We start from the raw sequence: 18,322 nt of genomic DNA, 5'->3' as shown, positions 1-18,322 counted from the left end.
TTTTTTTTTTTTCACAAACACACACACTGTATTTTATTTTTACAAGGGATAAATAAACTGACACCAAGCATTGTAAATGGATGACCACAACAAAAGCAACAATGATTGCAATTACCAAACATGAAACACACTCATGCTATGTCATAATATTGACATTCAGTCCAGTAATCCTCCACTGTAACAGCTCCTTTACTTTGCAGTGAAAATTGATTTGTATAGTTTTTGCCTCTGAGTCCTTGTGGGATTTTTTTTTTTTTATTCGAACAGAAAGTCACAAAAATTATAATCATCCTCATAGGTTCACTCAGTCCCATGTAATTAATTTTTTTTAATCTTGATCTTTTGTTAGCACTTTTATGAATTCATCTGTTTTCCATTAGAGTTCTGAAAATGCTTATTTATTCAGTTCAGCAGTATAGTCAGTTACCAGAAACCTGAACTTGTCAGAGTCTTTTCCATGAATTCCTTGAAGATGAAACCCTTTTATAGGAACATTTTTGTAAAAGCATCAGAGTACACCCAGAACTGTCTGTAAATGACAAAAGACTTAAAAATGACCATGGTTAAAGATTTGATGAAAGTTCATAATAATGCAGTTGACAAGGAAATTTAGTTATTTCTGAGATATACATTTTAAAGTAATAACTAGAATTATGACTTATAACATTATACCAGACATATAAGATTTTTAGAAATTTCATGTAATGTCTGAAACATTTATATTAACATATTTCCATACAAATAACCCAAAGAAAGTTTAGTATTAGTTGTTTTTTTTTGTTTGTTTTTTTGTACTGCAGGTTCTTATTAGTCATCAATTTTATACACATCAGTGTATACATGTCAATCCCAATCGCCCAGTTCAGCACATCACCATCTCCACACCCCCGTGGCTTTCCCCCCTTGGTGTCCATACGTTTGTTCTCTACATCTGTGTCTCAACTTCTGCCCTGCAAACTGGTTCATCTGTACCATTTTTCTAGGTTCCACATACATGCGTTAATATACGATATTTGTTTTTCTCTTTCTGACTTACTTCACTCTGTATGACAGTCTCTAGATCCATCCATGTCTCAACAAATGACTCAATTTCGTTCCTTTTTATGACTGAGTAATATTCCATTGTATATGTGTACCACAACTTCTTTATCCATTCGTATGTCGATGGGCATTTAAGTTGCTTCCATGACCTGGCTATTGTAAATAGTGCTGCAGTAAACATTGGGGTGCATGTGTCTTTTTGAATTATGGTTTTCTCTGGGTATATGCCCAGTAGTGGGATTGCTGGCCCATATGGTAATTCTATTTTTAGTTTTTTAAGGAACTTCCATACTGTTCTCCATAGTGGCTATATCAATTTACATTCCCACCAACAGTGCAAGAGGGTTCCCTTTTCTCCACACCCTCTCCAGCATTTGTTGTTTGTAGATTTTCTGATGACGCCCATTCTAACTGGTGTGAGGTGATACCTCATTGTAGTTTTGATTTGCATTTCTCTAATAATTAGTGATGTTGAGCAGCTTTTCATGTGCTTCCTGGCCATCTGTATGTCTTCTCTGGAGAAATGTCTGTTTAGGTCTTCAGCCCCTTTTTGGATTGGGTTGTTTGTTTCTTTAATATTGAGCTGCATGAGCTGTTTATATGTTTTGGAGATTAATCCTTTGTCCGTTGATTCGTTTGCAAATATTTTTTCCCATTCTGAGGGTTGTCTTTCCGTCTTGTTTATGGTTTCCTTTGCTGTGCAGAAGCTTTGAAGTTTCATTAGGTCCCATTTGTTTATTTTTGTTTTTATTTCCATTACTCTAGGAGGTGGATCAAAAAATATCTTGCTGTGATTTATGTGTTATGTGATTTATGTCCTGTGTTTTCCTCTAAGAGTTTTATAGTGTCTGACCTTACATTTAGGTCTCGAATCCATTTTGAGTTTATTTTTGTGTATGGTGTTAGGGAGTGTTCTAATTTCATTCTTTTACATGTAGCTGTCCAGTTTTCCCAGCACCACTTATTGAAGAGACTGTCTTTTCTCCATTGTATATCCGTGCCTCCTTTGTCATAGATTAGTTGACCATAGGTGCGTGGGTGTATCTCTGGGCTTTCTATCTTGTTCCATTGATCTATGTTTCTGTTGTTGTGCCAGTACCATATTGTCTTGATTACTGTAGCTTTGTAGTATAGTCTGAAGTCAGGGAGTCTGATTCCTCCAGCTCCGTTTTTTTCCCTCAAGACTGCTTTGGCTATTTGGGGTCTTTTGTGTCTCCATACAATTTTGAGATTTTTTGATCTAGTTCTGTAAAAAATGCCATTGGTAATTTGATAGGGATTGCATTGAATCTGTAGATTGCTTTGGGTAGTATAGTCATTTTCACAATGTTGATTCTTCCAATCCAAGAACATGGTATATCTCTCCATCTGTTTGGATCATCTTTAATTTCTTTCATCAGTGTTATAGTTTTATGCATACAGGTCTTTTGTCTCCCTAGGTAGGTTTATTCCTAGGTATTTTATTCTTTTTGGTGCAATGGTAAATGGGAGTGTTTCCTTAATTTCTCTTTCAGATTTTTCATCATTAGTGTATAGGAATGCAAGAGATTTCTGTGCATTAATTTTGTATCCTACAACTTTACCAGATTCATTGATTAGCTCTAGTAGTTTTCTGGTGGCATTTTTAGCATTTTCTATGTATAGTGTCATGTCATCTGCAAAGAGTGACAGTTTTACTTCTTCTTTTCCAATTTGTATTCCTTTTATTTCTTTTTCTTCTCTGATTGCCGTGGCTAGGACTTTCAAAACTATGTTGAATAATAGTGGTGAGAGTGGACATCCTTGTCTTGTTCCTGATCTTAGAGGAAATGCTTTCAGTTTTTCACCATTGAGAATGATGTTTGCTGTGGGTTTGTCGTATATGACCTTTATTATGTTGAGGTAGGTTCCCTTTGTGCCCACTTTCTGGAGAGTTTTTATCATAAATGGGTGTTGAATTTTGTCAAAAGCTTTTTCTGTATCTACTGAGATGATCATATGGTTTTTATTTTTCAATTTGTTAATATGGTGTATTGCATTGATTGATTTGCATATATTGAAGAATCCTTGCATCCCTGGGATAAATCCCACTTGATCATGGTGTATGATCCTTTTAATGTGTTGTTGGATTCTGTTTGCTAGTATTTTGTTGAGGATTTTTGCATCTATATTCATCAGTGATATTGGTCTGTAATTTTCTTTTCTTGTAGTATCTTTGTCTGGTTTTGGTATCAGGGTGATGGTGGCCTCTTAGAATGAGTTTGGGAGTGTTCCTTCCTCTGCACGTTTTTGTAAGAGTTTGAGAAGGATGGGTGTTAGCTCTTCTCTAAATGTTTGATAGAATTCACCTGTGAAGCCATCTGGTCCTGGACTTCTGTTTATTGGAAGATTTTTAATCACAGTTTCAATTTCATTACTTTTGATTGGTCTGTTCATACTTTCTATTTCTTCCTGTTTCAGTCTTGGAAGGTTATACCTTTCTAAGAATTTGTCCATTTCTTCCAGGTTGTCCATTTTATTGGCATAGAGTTGCTTGTAGTAGTCTCTTAGGATGCTTTGTATTTCTGCGGTGTCTGTTGTAACTTCTCCTTTTTCAATTCTAATTTTATTGATTTGAGTCCTCTCCCTCTTTTTCTTGATGAGTCTGGATAATGGCTTATCAATTTTGTTTATCTTCTCAAAGAACCAGCTTTTAGTTTTATTGATCTTTGCTATTGTTTTCTTTGTTTCTATTTCATTTATTTCCACTCTGATCTTTATTATTTCTTTCCTTCTGCTAACTTTGGGTTTTGTTTGTTCTTCTTTCTCTGGTTCCTTGAGGTGTAAGGTTAGATTGTTTATTTGAGATTTTTCTTGTTTCTTGAGGTAGGCTTGTATAGCTATAAACTTCCCTCTTAGAACTGTTTTTGCTGCATCCCATAGGTTTAGGATCGTCGTGTTTCATTGTCATTTGTCTCTAGGTATTTTTTGATTTCCTCTTTGATTTCTTCAGTGATCTCTTGGTTATTTAGTAACATATTGTTTAGCCTCCATGTGTTTGTGCTTTTCACGTTTTTTTCCCTGTAATTCATTTCTAATCTCATAGCGTTGTGGTGAGAAAAGATGCTTGATATGATTTCAGTTTTCTTAAATTTACTGAGGCTTGATTTGTGACCCAAGATGTGATCTATCCTGGAGAATATTCTGTGCGGATTTGAGAAGAAGGTGCAATCTGCTGTTTTTGGATGGAATGTCCTATAAATATCAATTAAATCTATCTGGTCTATTGTATCATTTAAAGCTTCTGTTTCCTTATTTATTTTCATTTTGGATGGTTTGTCCATTGGTGTAAGTGTGGTGTTAAAGTCCCCCACTATTATTGTGTTACTGTCGATTTCCTCTTTTATAGCTGTTAGCAGTTGCCTTATGTATTGAGGTGCTCCTATGTTGGGTGCATATATATTTATAATTGTTATATCTTCTTCTTGGATTGATCCCTTGATCATTATGTAGTTTCCTTCCTTGTCTCTTGTAACATTCTTTATTTTAAAGTCTAGTTTATCTGATATGAGTATTGCTACTCCAGCTTTCTTCTGATTTCCATTTGCATGGAATATCTTTTTCCATTCCCTCACTTTCAGTCTGTATGTGTCCCTAGGTCTGAAGTGGGTCTCTTGTAGACAGCATATATATGGGTCTTATTTTTGTATCCATTCAGCAAGCCTGTGTCTTTCGGTTGGAGCATTTAATCCACTCATGTTTAAGGTAATTATCGATATGTATGTTCCTATGACCATTTTCTTAATTGTTTTGGGTTTGTTTTGTAGGTCCTTTTCTTCTCTTGTGTTTCCCACTTAGAGAAGTTCGTTTAGCATTTGTTGAAGAGCTGGTTTGGTGGTGCTGAATTCTCTTAGCTTTTGCTTGTCTGTAAAGCTTTTGATTTCTCCATTGAATCTGAATGAGATCCTTGCCGGGTAGAATAATCTTGGTTGTAGGTTCTTCCCTTTCATCACTTTAAGTATATCATGCCACTCCCTTCTGACTTGTAGAGTTTGTGCTGAGAAATCAGCTGTTAACCTTATGGGAGTTCCCTTGTATGTTATTTGTCGTTTTTCCCTTGCTGCTTTCAATAATTTTTCTTTGTCTTTAAGTTTTGCCAATTTGATTACTATTTGTCTCGGTGTGTTTCTCCTGGGGTTTATCCTGTATGGGACTCTCTGTGCTTCCTGGAGTTGGGTGGCTATTTCCTTTCCCATGTTAGGGAAGTTTTCAACTATAATCTCTTCAAATATTTTCTCGGGACCTTTCTCATGTTAGGGAAGTTTTCAACTATAATCTCTTCAAATATTTTCTCGGGTCCTTTCTCTCTCTCTTCTCCTTCTGGGACCCCTATAATGCGAATGTTGTTGCGTTTAATGTTGTCCCAGAGGTCTCTTAGGCTGTCTTCATTTCTTTTCATTGTTTTTTCTTTATTCTGTTCCTCAGCAGTGAATTCCACCATTCTGTCTTCCAGGTCACTTATCCGTTCTTCTGCCTCAGTTATTCTGCTATTGATTCCTTCTAGTGTAGTTTTCATTTCAGTTATTGTATTGTTCATCTCCGTTTGTTTGTTCTTTAATTCTTCTAGGTCTTTGTTAAACATTTCTTGCACCTTCTTGATCTTTGCCTCCATTCTTTTTCCGAGTTCCTGGATCATCTTCACTATCATTATTCTGAATTCTTTTTCTGGAAGATTGCCTAGCTCCACTTCATTTAGTTGTTTTTCTGAGGTTTTGTCTTGTTCCTTCATCTGGTACATAGCCCTCTGCCTTTTCATCTTGTCTCTCTTTCTGGGAATGTGGTTTTTGTTCCACAGGCTGAAAGATTGTAGTTCTTCTTGCTTCTGCTGTCTGCCCCCTGGTGGATGAAGCTATCTAAGAGGCTTGTGCAAGCTTCCTGATAGGAGGGACTGGTGGTGGGTAGAGCTGACTGTTGCTCTGGTGGGCAGAGCTCAGTAAAACTTTAATCCGCTTGACTGTTGATGGGTGGGGCTGGGTTCCTTCCCTGTTGGTTGTTTGGCCTGAGGCAACCCAACACTGGAGCCTACCTGGGCTCTTTGGTGGGGCTAATGGCAGACTCTGGGAGGGCTCACGCCAAGGAATACTTCCCAGAACTTCTGCTGCCAGCGTCCTTGTCCCCACAGTGAGCCACAGCTGCCTCCCGCCTCTGCAGGAGACCCTCCAACACTAGCAGGTAGGTCTGGTTCAGTCTCCCCTGCGGTCACTGCTCCTTCCCTTGGGTCCCAATGCACACATTGCTTTGTATGTGCCCTCCAAGAGTGGAGTCTCTGTTTCCCCCAGTCCTGTTGAAGTCCTGCAATCAAATCCCACTAGCCTTCAAAGTCTGATTCTCTAGGAATTCCTCCTCCCGTTGCCGGACCCCCAGGTTGGGAAGCCTGACGTGGGGCTCAGAACCTTCACTCCAGTGGGTGGACTTCTGTGGTATAAGTGTTCTCCAGTCTGTGAGTCAACCACCCAGCAGTTATGGGATTTGATTTTACTTTGATTGTGCCCCTCCTACCGTCTCATTGTGGCTTCTCCTTTGTCTTTGGATGTGGGGTATCTTTTTTGGTGAATTCCAGTGTCTTCCTGTCGATGATTGTCCAGCAGCTAGTTGTGATACTGGTGTTCTCACAAGAAGGAGTGAGAGCACGTCCTTCTACTCCGCCATCTTGGTTCTTGCAGAGATGTTGAGAGGATTCTTTGTTTTGTTTTTTAATGTAGATTTTGGGAAATGTAAGGATCTCTAGCTGCTAGGATGTGATGGTGATCTGACTACATTCAGTCTTGACCAGAATATGTCATTGATTCACCCCATGTCTCTGACATAGGGTGAGGCTGGAGGATTCCATTGGACTCCTGGTATTTAGATCGATGCTTCCAAGTCTCAGGTGGAAGGAATTTAGGACCAGGGGCGGTGACTCACTGAGAATGCACAAAACAAATAACACTATTCAAGGAGGTAAACAGTTTGTGACCTGCCAAACAAGAAAACTGCTCTCTCTCAAAGTGGAGAAATTCATCAACTATAAAGAAGAACCCTGCCAAGGCATAAGTATAACTATTAGGATTTTGGCCCCAGTGGATAAGTTAGTGGATCCATTTCCCCCCTGTGTAAATGGCATAAATCCCCAGTTTGTGCATAAAGAAATTCACAGAAAAATATCCTCTGTTTTACAGAGGAAATGGGCCTTCATTTCCTTTCTTATTTGTAACTCGCCTCTGGTGTGATAGGAAGATTTAGGCCTGGGCAGAGTGTTCCTCTAAACTTCATTCATTCTGTGCTGTGACTAAAAGTTTTTCCTCATAACCACATCAAAAATTGATACTGCTTTAGGAAAACAGCATTCTCTAGTGAATTGCTTATCTTTCTTAAAGCAGAGTGAATTGCTCACATTGTTATTCTTATGTATTTTCTGACATAAGAGAGACACTAAAGCTGTCAATTGTTTTAGACTGTATGATGGGTTTTGAGGACCACTTAAAAGAACTCTGTGCAAAATAACTGAGTCAGACTCTGAAGTCACCAAAAAGTTCAGTGTGTATGCAGGGCGCTTTGAGCGCAGTTAGTAGACAGACCTCTTTTGCCGATCTAGTTGAGATATCGTACTGAAATTTTGCAAGCAGAAGCGATACATTTTTATGTATAACACAAGTAACCTTGGTGCACCTGGAAGATTCTGGTTAGTTTTGAGCAAGGAAAAAATAAGGGGGCTACAGAAGATGCCAAGAAAGTTTCAGAGGCTGTAATTTCAATGTATATCTCTTGTTGCCCATACACTAGTTGTGGGAACAGGCTTTCCACAGCTGCTGTCTGTGGACCTTGGTTTCATTGTCCTTTTGACTTAAAAGGACACTAATTCTTGACTTAATCGCAGAGACACAGTGAAGAGAAAATGGGCTTTCACATGAGAATAGACCTAGACAATTCAGACTCTGTGGCAAGGCTGGCTGCATAATTTGTAGGGCCCAGTGCAAAATGAAAATGCTGGGCTCCTTGTTCAAAAATTATTAAGAATTTTAAGCCTGTCACAGGAGAGCATTAAAGCAAGCTCAGGACACTTTGAAGCACAGGGTACTGTGTGACTGTACAGGTTGCACGCCCAGGAAGCTGGTCCAGCTCTTTAGTCTGGAAATATAAAGGTAGAGAGGGATTTGCTTAAATCTGCACAGTTTAGAAAGGAATAGCAGAATGGATGAATTTTGTTTATGGCATCTCACAATATTAAATTTAAGGAAACCACTGAAGTTCCAAGGTGGATGATGATAGCATGCACTCCTTCTCTGCGGTAGAAGCAAACACTTTCTTCGAGAAGCTGCACAGGGCGGATCTGAGAGTTTCTTATTTGTGCCTGTCACAGGGTCAGGTAGAGCCATAGAAGCATCGAGAGGTGACCCCCGAAGGCTCAGTCTGGGTATAGGTGACATTCTCAAATTCCTGAAGGCTCACGGTGAATGTTTGTTTGTGGACCCAGACATGGGTTGCTTTCATTAGTTACAGCTTTAGAGTCAAGATTCTCACAGAACTTAGAAGAGACAAGAAAACATTGCTTCACAAGATTTGGTGTGCAGCAGTGGTGGTGGCACCCAGTGACTTCTCACACTTAACTCCCTGGAAGTTATGTTTGCAGTCACTCTTCTCACTGACTTTCATTTTACACAGCTGGTCAGCTTTTACTGGATGGACTGTGACAATGGAGGAGAACGCATTAATTCTGAGGAATGTTTCAGAGCCATTGGAAAGCTAGTAGGAGAATATTGCTTGGTTCTTTTTGCTATAACACAAAATATTAAGCAAAACATAAAAAATTAAAACATAGTAAATGACAAAAATTAAAACACAACAGAGAAATTTCTTCTGTTTTTAAAATTCCTTAAGAAGAGAGTAGACACCATTTTTTTTTTAATTTTAAAAAAATTTTTATTGGAGTATAGTTGATTTACAATGTTGTGTTAGTTTCAGGTGTACAGCAAAGAGAATCAGTTATACATATACATATATCCACTCTTTTTTGTTTTTAGATTCTTTTCCCTTATAGGCCACTACAGAGTATTAAGTAGAGCTCCCTGTGCTATACAGCAGGTTCTTATTAGTTATCTATTTTATATATAGTAGTGTGTATATGTCAGTCCCAATCTCCCAATTTATCTCTCTCTCTCCTTAACCCCTGGTAACCATAAGTTTGTTTTCTACATCTGTGACTCTACTTCTGTTTTGTAAATAAGCTCATTTGTACTCTTTTTTTTAGATTCCACGTATAAGGGATAGCATATGATATTTGTCTTTCTGTGTCTGACTTACTTCACTCAGTATGGCAATCTCTAGGTCCATCCATGTTGCTGCAAATGGTATTATTTTTTTCTTTTGTTATGGCTGAGTAATATTCCATTGTGTATATGTACAGCATCTTCATCTATTTCTTATAGCCACCATATTTTTAATGCAGTAGTCACACATAGAATATTTGTCTCTAAACAAAATCATTCTTAGAGACAATGGCCTATTTTCTACTCATCTAGAAGTTTAATAAAGCATCTATTTATTTCTGAAGAGAAAAAAATAACTCATGCAGGGACATGAAACTAACATTTGTGGAGTGGCTAACTGTATTAGACAACTCTGTCTGTAGCATCCTTATTTTACATGACTATGCAGTTTGGTATGTACCATTGCTTCCACTTAGAGATGAGGAAGACGTGGTTCAAAAAACAAACATTTCACTAATGATGTTCCTCAGAATAGTGATTCTGTAAGGTGTCAATTAGTAGTTTTCCATGATAGTCAAATGCTTGGGAAAATAGTTGATTTTATCAAGCATTAGAGAAGATTAGGAAACTTGGACTATATAATTGACATTCTGGGGTCCTTTGCTGTTTGCCCTTTGCCCTCTTCCCCTCTATAAGTGTTAGAGGGTCCTCTGGCCCTCAATTCTGACTGTAGGAAAAGCTGCTCTCAGAAAGCAATAAGGAAAACAGTATCAACTGTAGCCCTGTAGACATCTGCAAGCTAGTGGGGGTATATTTGAGGGACAGAGGATCTTCATGGAATCCCTGAAATTTTACTATGAAGTTTTACTATGTAAGCAGACATCAGTGGGTGAATCTGCCTCTGTTTGTAAAAATACCCAGAAGGATGTAGTCAGGAATGTTTGCTGAGAAAAACTGGACACTAAGTACTGTATGCAATCTTTAGAGTTAACATTTCAATTTCCAAGATTTGAGTCAGTTATCTAAATACAGTTCTTTGAGTAAAATAGATGTAATTTTAGGGTTATTGCATACTCTGTAAAACCTGATAGATATGACTATACTAAGTTAGGTTGAAATAGGGTCACAATAATATAGAAGAAGGCTTCTTATCTGATATGATCAGGACTGGTAATTGGTTAGGTAGGCTCCAAATTCATTAAAATAGCAAATTATTTCAAAGCAATACATATACATCTTAAACATGTTATTTTAATTAAAATATTAATGTACATCCATCAGACAATTTTTTATTGTCAGGCAAGTGTTTTCTTTGATTGAGGATCCATTAACTAGAGAATCAGTTTGTTTTCCTTACATAAACCACACCCATAATGTATTATCTGTGGTTGATAATTTAGTTTGATTCAAAATGGAGCTAGAGTTAAAAGGTACTTGTAAAGAAATCTAGAATCATTCTAGGCTTTTTTGATTTTTCTTCAGCTTTTTATGATTGTCTTACCTACATCTAACTTGAGAGTTTTTCCTTTTTGATGACACAATTTTATCAAACTCTCTGGATTTCAACTTAATTTTCCTAGGGAAAAAAAAGATTTTCTTTTTTTCATGTTGTTTGGTTTATGTAATAAAAAAACCCATATCTGAACTTATAAGAACAACTACAACTGACATAAACAGGCTTGGAAACAAATACAGTTGACACTTGGATAAGCAAAATCGCTCAGCTAGTAGGGCCAGGTGTATGCAAGAGTATTAGTCTCCTAGCTAAACCTTTCAGCATGCTTTAGATATGTCGCTATGTTTTACAGAGGTCATCAATTTATACTGCAGATTATTTAAGTGGAGGTCATTAAGAGAGCTTCTGTTGTAACATTATATTTTTCTACCTTTCAACCACCTTTGATACTGTGGTGTCTTCAGTTCCTCAGACCTTTCTACCTACCTCTGGGAAGTCCCAGGGTGACGTTTGACATGTACTCATAAACAACTCTTTTTATTTTCCTTAAAATAAAATAATTTTCCTTGTTTTCTGGGCATCTGTTGGTCTAAGCCTCATGAAGGCGGCATGCCTTAGATGATGACAGCTGGGCTGTCTCCTGCTGGACGCTCCATCATGGCTGGAAACCACCATTACCTTTCATCCCCTAAATGTAACCAGCTCTTTACAGGTTCTACTCGTATCTTTCTTTGTTTTTAGGAATCAAACATAAGCATCTGGAGGCCAGGTCAGCCACAGTTATGAATGTCAACAAACAGGATATCCTACTAGTCACTCCCTTCCCTCTGACAATCGAGGCGTTGTTACAGGGCTAAGCGTATAGGTCTGCCTTTCTCTTCCCTTAAGAGGAATTATTTCCAGGGAGACTCTTCCGTGTCTAATGTAAATGGACTCCTGGCAAATCCAGGCTGCCAGACATTGTGCAGACATGGGCCCACAGCTCAGATATTTCTCAAGTGTCCATATTATATCAGGTCTCCATTTTTTTCTTCATTAATTGCTGCAGCTGTAGCATGCATGGTAGAGTAATTTAGTGAGGTATTGTAATCCCCATTTTTAAGAAGAGGAAGCCAAACCCAGAAAGTAAGACACACAACTGGTAAGCAGTAAGTTGGGATTGGAACCAGCTCCTTAACAGTCTCCATACGGTTCTAAGAGAGAACACAGAGCGTCCATCCCACTCATGAAACAGGGTCTGTAGTGGGCAGAGCAAGCCCACGGGGCTGTGAAAAGGCTCTGATCCCACTGCCAGAGATGCTCCTGCTTGTCCTCTGCTCTGTCCAGGTACATGGCTCCCCCAGGCTGACACTGCAGCAAGAGGGAAAGACATAGCTGAGAAGAGGGCAAGGGAGTCAAGAGTGTATTAGACTGATAGTAGGGGCTGGGACCCCACTTCCCTGAATGTCTCAACACGGAAGATGATAACAGGTGTGTTCTTACTCCCAGGGACATGAATGATAGTTCAGTGCTATTATCTTTTATTCCTTTCCATGCCTGTAGTTGCATGCAATAGGGTGGGGTTAATCTTACTCTAGTTTTGGACCAAAAAAAAAAAAGGACACTGAAAGTCAGGGTGTCTTTTTCTCTTTTTATATTTTCCTTGATAGTTGAAATAGTTTGGCAGCCTCTTGTTTGAGAAAACTTGCACTAGAGCAAAAGGTTTTTGTCTAAGGTCACTTTGGCTTATGTTTTTTAGGGTAACTACTCCTTTTTCCAACATAATGTCTCAACTTTATTTTTTATTTTTTTGTGGAAGAAGGAAGGATTTATTACTTGCAGCAAGTAAGGAGAACACCAGGGATCTTTCCCAAAGCAGTGTCTTGTTGTGTCAACTTTAAAGAAGCAAATATAAGCACCTGGGCCTTACTCTGGCTCTTCATGTAGCATTTTATAAAACTCCTGGGTTCCCACCTAGATAAATATTTTTGTTTTTACACTGTACCAATTCTTAAAACTTTAAAGTTCAATAACAGAAATCCTCTTACTTTACAGAGCAGGAAACTGAGTCAGATAGGAGAAGTGATTTGCCTAGTGAGACACAGCTGATTAGTAGCAGAGCTTGGTTTAAACTCAACATTTCTTAACATTGAGTTCAGAGTTCTTTCTACAATGTGTTGCCTCCTATGCCACTGATTAAGGGATTAATGAATTTCTCTGTATATGTTGGCTGAATGCCCCAAATGCCTTTGAAAGTAAGAAGAGAACATTATTCCTTATTGATTGTTTTGGCTTAAATGAGTCACCAGAAAATTATAGGAACCTCTCTTATGCCTCTGTGTTCCCTGATTTATGTAATTTTAGCTCAAATCACAGATTTCCCAGTACTCCCAGAAGGGTATGGATATTTGGTAAATGAAAGCCACACACAGATTAAATTAAATAAAACTGAAGGTAAACCATGGCAATACTTCAATCAGGTTTAGTAATGTTCAAATTCAGTAGTACTCCAAATTATCATTTTCCCAAAAAGATTTACTATTCATTTACACTCTTCATTTCAATTGCCAACCCTGCTTGACATGTAGACATGTAGTAGATTTGTTGGAGAAAGCAAGCGCTATTTTAATTACAATAGCCTGAAATGCTAGTAGTCACAGCACAGTGTAACCTGTCAGAAGCCATTGAGGACCACTACTGGAAATCAGATATCCACCTTATTTCAGTTCTATCAAATGCCAGTTGATTTACTCGCCTATTAAAGCAGCTGGAGAATGTTTCACAAAAGGGTTTATTTGTTCGGAGGTACCTGAGAGAAATTGGAAGGTTCTTAGTAAGAGTTTTTGAACTTCTACTTTATGAACTGCCGGGTGGTATAATAACTAAATTGAGACACAGAATGCCTGAGTAATACACCAAGACCATAAAACCAGTCAGCTTGGGAGCCAGAGAGACCTCAGGTGATGTGCCATTAACCACCATGCCTCTACCTCCACTCTACGAGGCAAGCCAGGGGATTTGGCATAAAGTTTCTTGGATTCTAAACTGGGTTCTGCTACTCAGTAGTTGTGTAAACTTGGCAAATTAACTTGTACCTTTGTTTCCTCTTTATTAACAGACAGTGCGTTAGGACTAATCTCATGAGATTTTTTGGCGAGGTTAATGTGCAATGATACCTACTTATCACAATACCTAGCATCTAATAAGAACTTAACAAATGGCAGCCTTTATTATATTATTCTTATTATGACTGTGAGGGACTTAAAAATTAGGAGGTATATTACTGAGTCCAAGAAGCTTTTGATTTAATTGGGGACTGAAACATATAAGTAGGTGCAAATTAATGCAGAATCAAGAATAAAAGCATAAGAAATAAAACCTCATAATTTGAAAATGCTCAAAGGAAGCACTGGTATAAACTATGTTTGTCTTCTTTCTGGATTTACTTTGGCTCAATTAAAAGTGTCCATGCAAATTTTGCCATTTGCAGTAACACAGATGGACCTGGAGGGTATTATGCTTAGTGAAATAAGTCAGACAGAGAAAGACAAATACTGTATGATATCACTTATATGTGAAATCTAAAAAAAATAAAACAAACTAGTGAATATAATAAAAAGGAAACAGACTCACAGATATAAAGAACAAACTAGTGGTTACTAGCCGGGAGAGGAAAGGTGGGGAGGGGCAAGATAGGGGTAAGGGATTAAGAAGTACAAACTATCATGTACAAAATAAATAAGCTACAAGGATATATTGTACAACATGGAATATAGCTAATTTTTATAATAACTATAAATGGACTAGAACCTTTAAAAATTGTGAATCACTGTGTTGTTCACCTGTAACGCATATAATATTGTACATGATATATATCTCAAATTTTTAAAAAGTGTACATGTAATATATATAAATATTGAATCATTCTGTTGTACACCTGAAGCTAATATAATGTTATATGTCAACTATATCTAAATTTCTAAAAAGTGTACTTATGCCAGTCATACATACCTTCAGCAATATGCTATTGATTTCATGAGAAAAACTTTAGTTCTAGATTTTTTATATGGACTGTTTAACTTTTCATGTGCTCTGCCGTTACAAACTGTTTAGATGAGCAAGCAATTTCATGCATTTTTGCTATGCATCATTTTTAGCTCTTCCATTCAGCACCAATCTAAAATCAGCAGAGTATTAAGATACTCTCAAATTATAGTAGATCTTTTTCAGCAGTTGGCAAATTTCAAATTTTTATGTAAATCATTTCTTTTCCTAAGCCCTGCAACAATTGCACAGCAAAAGAGAGTCATTTTGGTGTAACTGATAGCCTAAGTAGAAGTCAGAATTTCACAGAAGGAAATATGAGTACCAGTGCATTAAAGAGAAGATATGTTGCTAATTTATTTTATTAATTGATTCTACTTTGGGGGTTGACTTTGTCATGTACTCCTAATAATGGACCATCATTAGCTTCAGAATTCTTGATCTGGAAGGTCACTCTTTCTAAGCTGTCAATGCCAGTTGCCTTACTTACTTGACCGAAACAATCATATTACACAGACTTGATGACCAAACTTATTTATCTTATGGCTATAACTAGTGTACTATTAATTCTTAGTTTTCTGTCTGTCTTCTGGTTCAACTATAAACTCACTGGTGCCATGTCTTTCAAAATAAAAAAAAATTAAGAAACGCATAACATATGAAAAATTTCCTTTAGTCCATCAAGTAACAAAACCCTCATGAATTTGTGTTTCATTTTTCAAGTAACTAATTCGTTACAGTAAATAAGAGCAGTCTTTAAAGTAGCTTCTTATGTGTAGTAGAAGACCTGGATTGTGTTTTTGATACGATAATTATAGCTGCTTTTTTTTTTCTATTTATGTAATCTTTTCTTGTCTCCATTCTTCATTTGAGTCTCAGAGTTTTCCAGTTTTCTTTAGAACCACGTGGACTGGATCAGCTTTTAGAATAGGTGCCAATTAAAATAAGCACCAGAGGGGGAGCCTTCAAGATGGTGGAGGAGTAAGATGTGGAGATCACCTTCCTCCCCACAAATGCATCAAAAATACATCGACATGTGGAACAACTCCTACAGAACACCTGCTGAATGCTGGCAGAAGACCTCAGACTTCCCAAAAGGAAAGAAAATCCCCACCTACCTGGGTAGGGCAAAAGAAATAAAAGAAAAACAGGGACAAAAGAATAAGATGGCTTTTCACGAAGATGGCGCCGAAGGCGAAGAACGAAGTCCCTGCCCCTCCCAAAGCCGAAGCCAAAGCAAAGGCTTTGAAGGCCAAGAAAGCAGTGTTGAAAGGCGTACACAGCCACAAAAAAAAGAAGATCCGGACGTCACCCAACTTCCGACGGCCCAAAACACTGCGGCTCAGGAGACAGCCCAAATATCCTCGGAAGAGCGCCCCTAGGAGATACAAGCTTGACCACTATGCCATCATCAAGTTCCCCCTCACCACCGAGTCAGCCATGAAGAAAATAGAAGACAACAACACACTGGTGTTCATTGTGGATGTCAAGGCCAACAAGCACCAAATTAAACAGGCTGTGAAGAAGCTCTATGACATTGACGTGGCTAAGGTCAACACCGTGATCAGGCCTGATGGAGAGAAGAAGGCATGTGTTCGACTGGCTCCTGACTATGACACTTTGGATGTTGCCAACAAAATTGGGATCATCTAAACTGAGTCCAGCTGACTAATTCTAAATATAAAAGTTTTCACTATAAAAAAAAAAAAAAGAATAGGATGGAACCTACACCTCTGGGAGGGAGCTGTGAAGGAGGAAGTTTCCACACACTAGGAAGCTCCTTCACTGGCAGGGACCCGGGGGTGGGAAGCTTCGGAGCCACAGAGGAGAGCGCAGCAACAGGGATGCAGAGGACAAAGTGGAGAGATTCCCGCACAGAGGATCGGTGCCGACCAGCACTCACCAGCCTGAGAGGCTTCTCTGCTCACCTGCCGGGGCAGGTGGGGGCTGGGAGCTGAGGCTCGGGCTTCAGAGGTCAGATCCCAGGGAGAGGACTGGGGTTGGCTGCGTGAACACAGCCTGAAGGGGGCTAGTGCACCACAGCTAGCTGGGAGGGAGTCCGGGAAAAAGTCTGGACCTGCCTAAGAGGCAAAAGACCATTTTTCAGGGTGCATGAGGAGGGGATTCAGAGCATCACCTAAACGAGCTTCAGAGACAGGCACAAGCTGTGGCTATCAGCTCAGACCCCAGAGATGGGCATGAAACGCTAACGCTGCTGCAGCCACCGAGAATCCTGTGTGCAAGCACAGGTCACTATCCACACCCCCTCTCCCCCGAGAAGCCTTTGCACCCCGCCACTGCCAGGGTCCTGTGATCCAGGGACAACTTCCCCGGGAGAACACATGGTGCACCCCAGGCTGTTGCAATGTCATGCTGGCCTCTGCCACCGCAGGCTCGCCCCACATTCCAATTGTAACTACCTTACCCCTCCCTCTCCCCGTGCTGAATGAGCAAGAGCCCCCTAATCAGCCGCTGCTTTATCCCCATCCTGTCTGGGTGGGAACAGATGCCTGAGGGCGACCTACACGCAGAGGTGGGGCCAAAACCAAAGCTGAACCCCAGGAGCTGTGCGAACAAAGAAGAGAAAGGGAAATCTCTCCCAGCAGCCTCAGGAGCAACGGATTAAATCCCCATGATCAACTTGATGTACCCTGCATCTGTGGAATAACTGAATAGACAAAAAGTCATCCCAAAATTGTGGTGGTGGACTTTGGGAGCAACTGTAGACTTAGGGTTTGCTGTCTGCGACTGATTTGTTTCTGATTTTTATGTTTATCTTAGTTTAGTGTTTAGCGCTTGTTATCATTTGTGGATTTGTTTATTGGTTTGGTTGCTCTCTTCTTTTTTTTATTTTTCTATTTTAATGATTTTTTTTCTTTTCGTTCTTTATTATTATTAAAAAAATTTTTTTTTCTTTCTATTTTTCCTCGCTTTTCTTCTGAGCTATGTGGCTGACAGGATCTTGGTGCTCTGGCCTGGTGTCAGGCCTGAGCCTACGAGGTGGGAGAGCTGAGTTCAGGACATTGGACCACCAGAGACCTCCTGTCCCCACATAATGTCAATTGGCGTGAGCTCTCCCAGAGATCTCTGTCTCAAAGCTAAGACCCAGCTCCACCCAATGGCCAGCAAGCTCCAGTGCTGGATGCCCCATGAAAAACAACTAGCAAGACAGGAACACAACCACAGCCATTAGCAGAGAGGCTGCCTAAAATCATACTAAGTTCACAGACACCCCAAAACACACCACCAGACATAGCCCTGCCCACCAGAAAGACAAGATCCAGCCTAATCCACCAGAACACAGGCACCAGTCCCTTCCACCAGGAAGCCTACACTAGCCACTGAACCAACCTCACCCACTGGGGGCAGACACCAAAAACAATGGGAACTACAAACCTGCAGCCTGCGAAAAGGAGACCCCAAACACAGTAGGTTAAACAAAATGAGAAGACACAGGAATATGCAGCAGATGAAGGAGCAAGGTAAAAACCCACCAGAGCAAACAAATGAAGAGGAAATAGGCAGTCTACATGAAAAAGAATTCAGAGCAATGATAGTAAAGATGATCCAAAATCTTGGAAATAGAATGGAGAAAATA

The 18,322-nt window shown here is 39.2% G+C and overlaps 2 protein-coding genes across 2 annotated transcripts in view; both read left to right on the top strand.

Moving 5' to 3' along the window:
- Positions 1-18,322, top strand: part of PDE11A (phosphodiesterase 11A) — a 437,737-nt gene that overhangs the window by 80,245 nt on the left and 339,170 nt on the right. The gene's annotated exons all lie outside the window — the stretch shown is intronic.
- On the top strand, positions 15,907-16,409 carry LOC133099017 (large ribosomal subunit protein uL23-like). Its single transcript, XM_061202487.1, has one exon. It carries the CDS (start codon positions 15,907-15,909, stop codon positions 16,375-16,377), a length of 471 nt encoding a protein of 156 aa, XP_061058470.1. The 3' UTR covers positions 16,378-16,409.

This window comes from Eubalaena glacialis, chromosome 1, assembly GCF_028564815.1.
Source record: "Eubalaena glacialis isolate mEubGla1 chromosome 1, mEubGla1.1.hap2.+ XY, whole genome shotgun sequence".
NCBI classification, from domain to species: domain Eukaryota; kingdom Metazoa; phylum Chordata; class Mammalia; order Artiodactyla; family Balaenidae; genus Eubalaena; species Eubalaena glacialis.
Note: the sequence above shows the minus strand (reverse complement) of the source record. Positions and strands in the feature narration are given on the sequence as shown.

Bases quoted from the DNA above. Each gene is read 5' to 3' on its own strand.
- LOC133099017 (XM_061202487.1), top strand. From the start codon at position 15,907: ATGGCGCCGAAGGCGAAGAACGAAGTCCCTGCCCCTCCCAAAGCCGAA.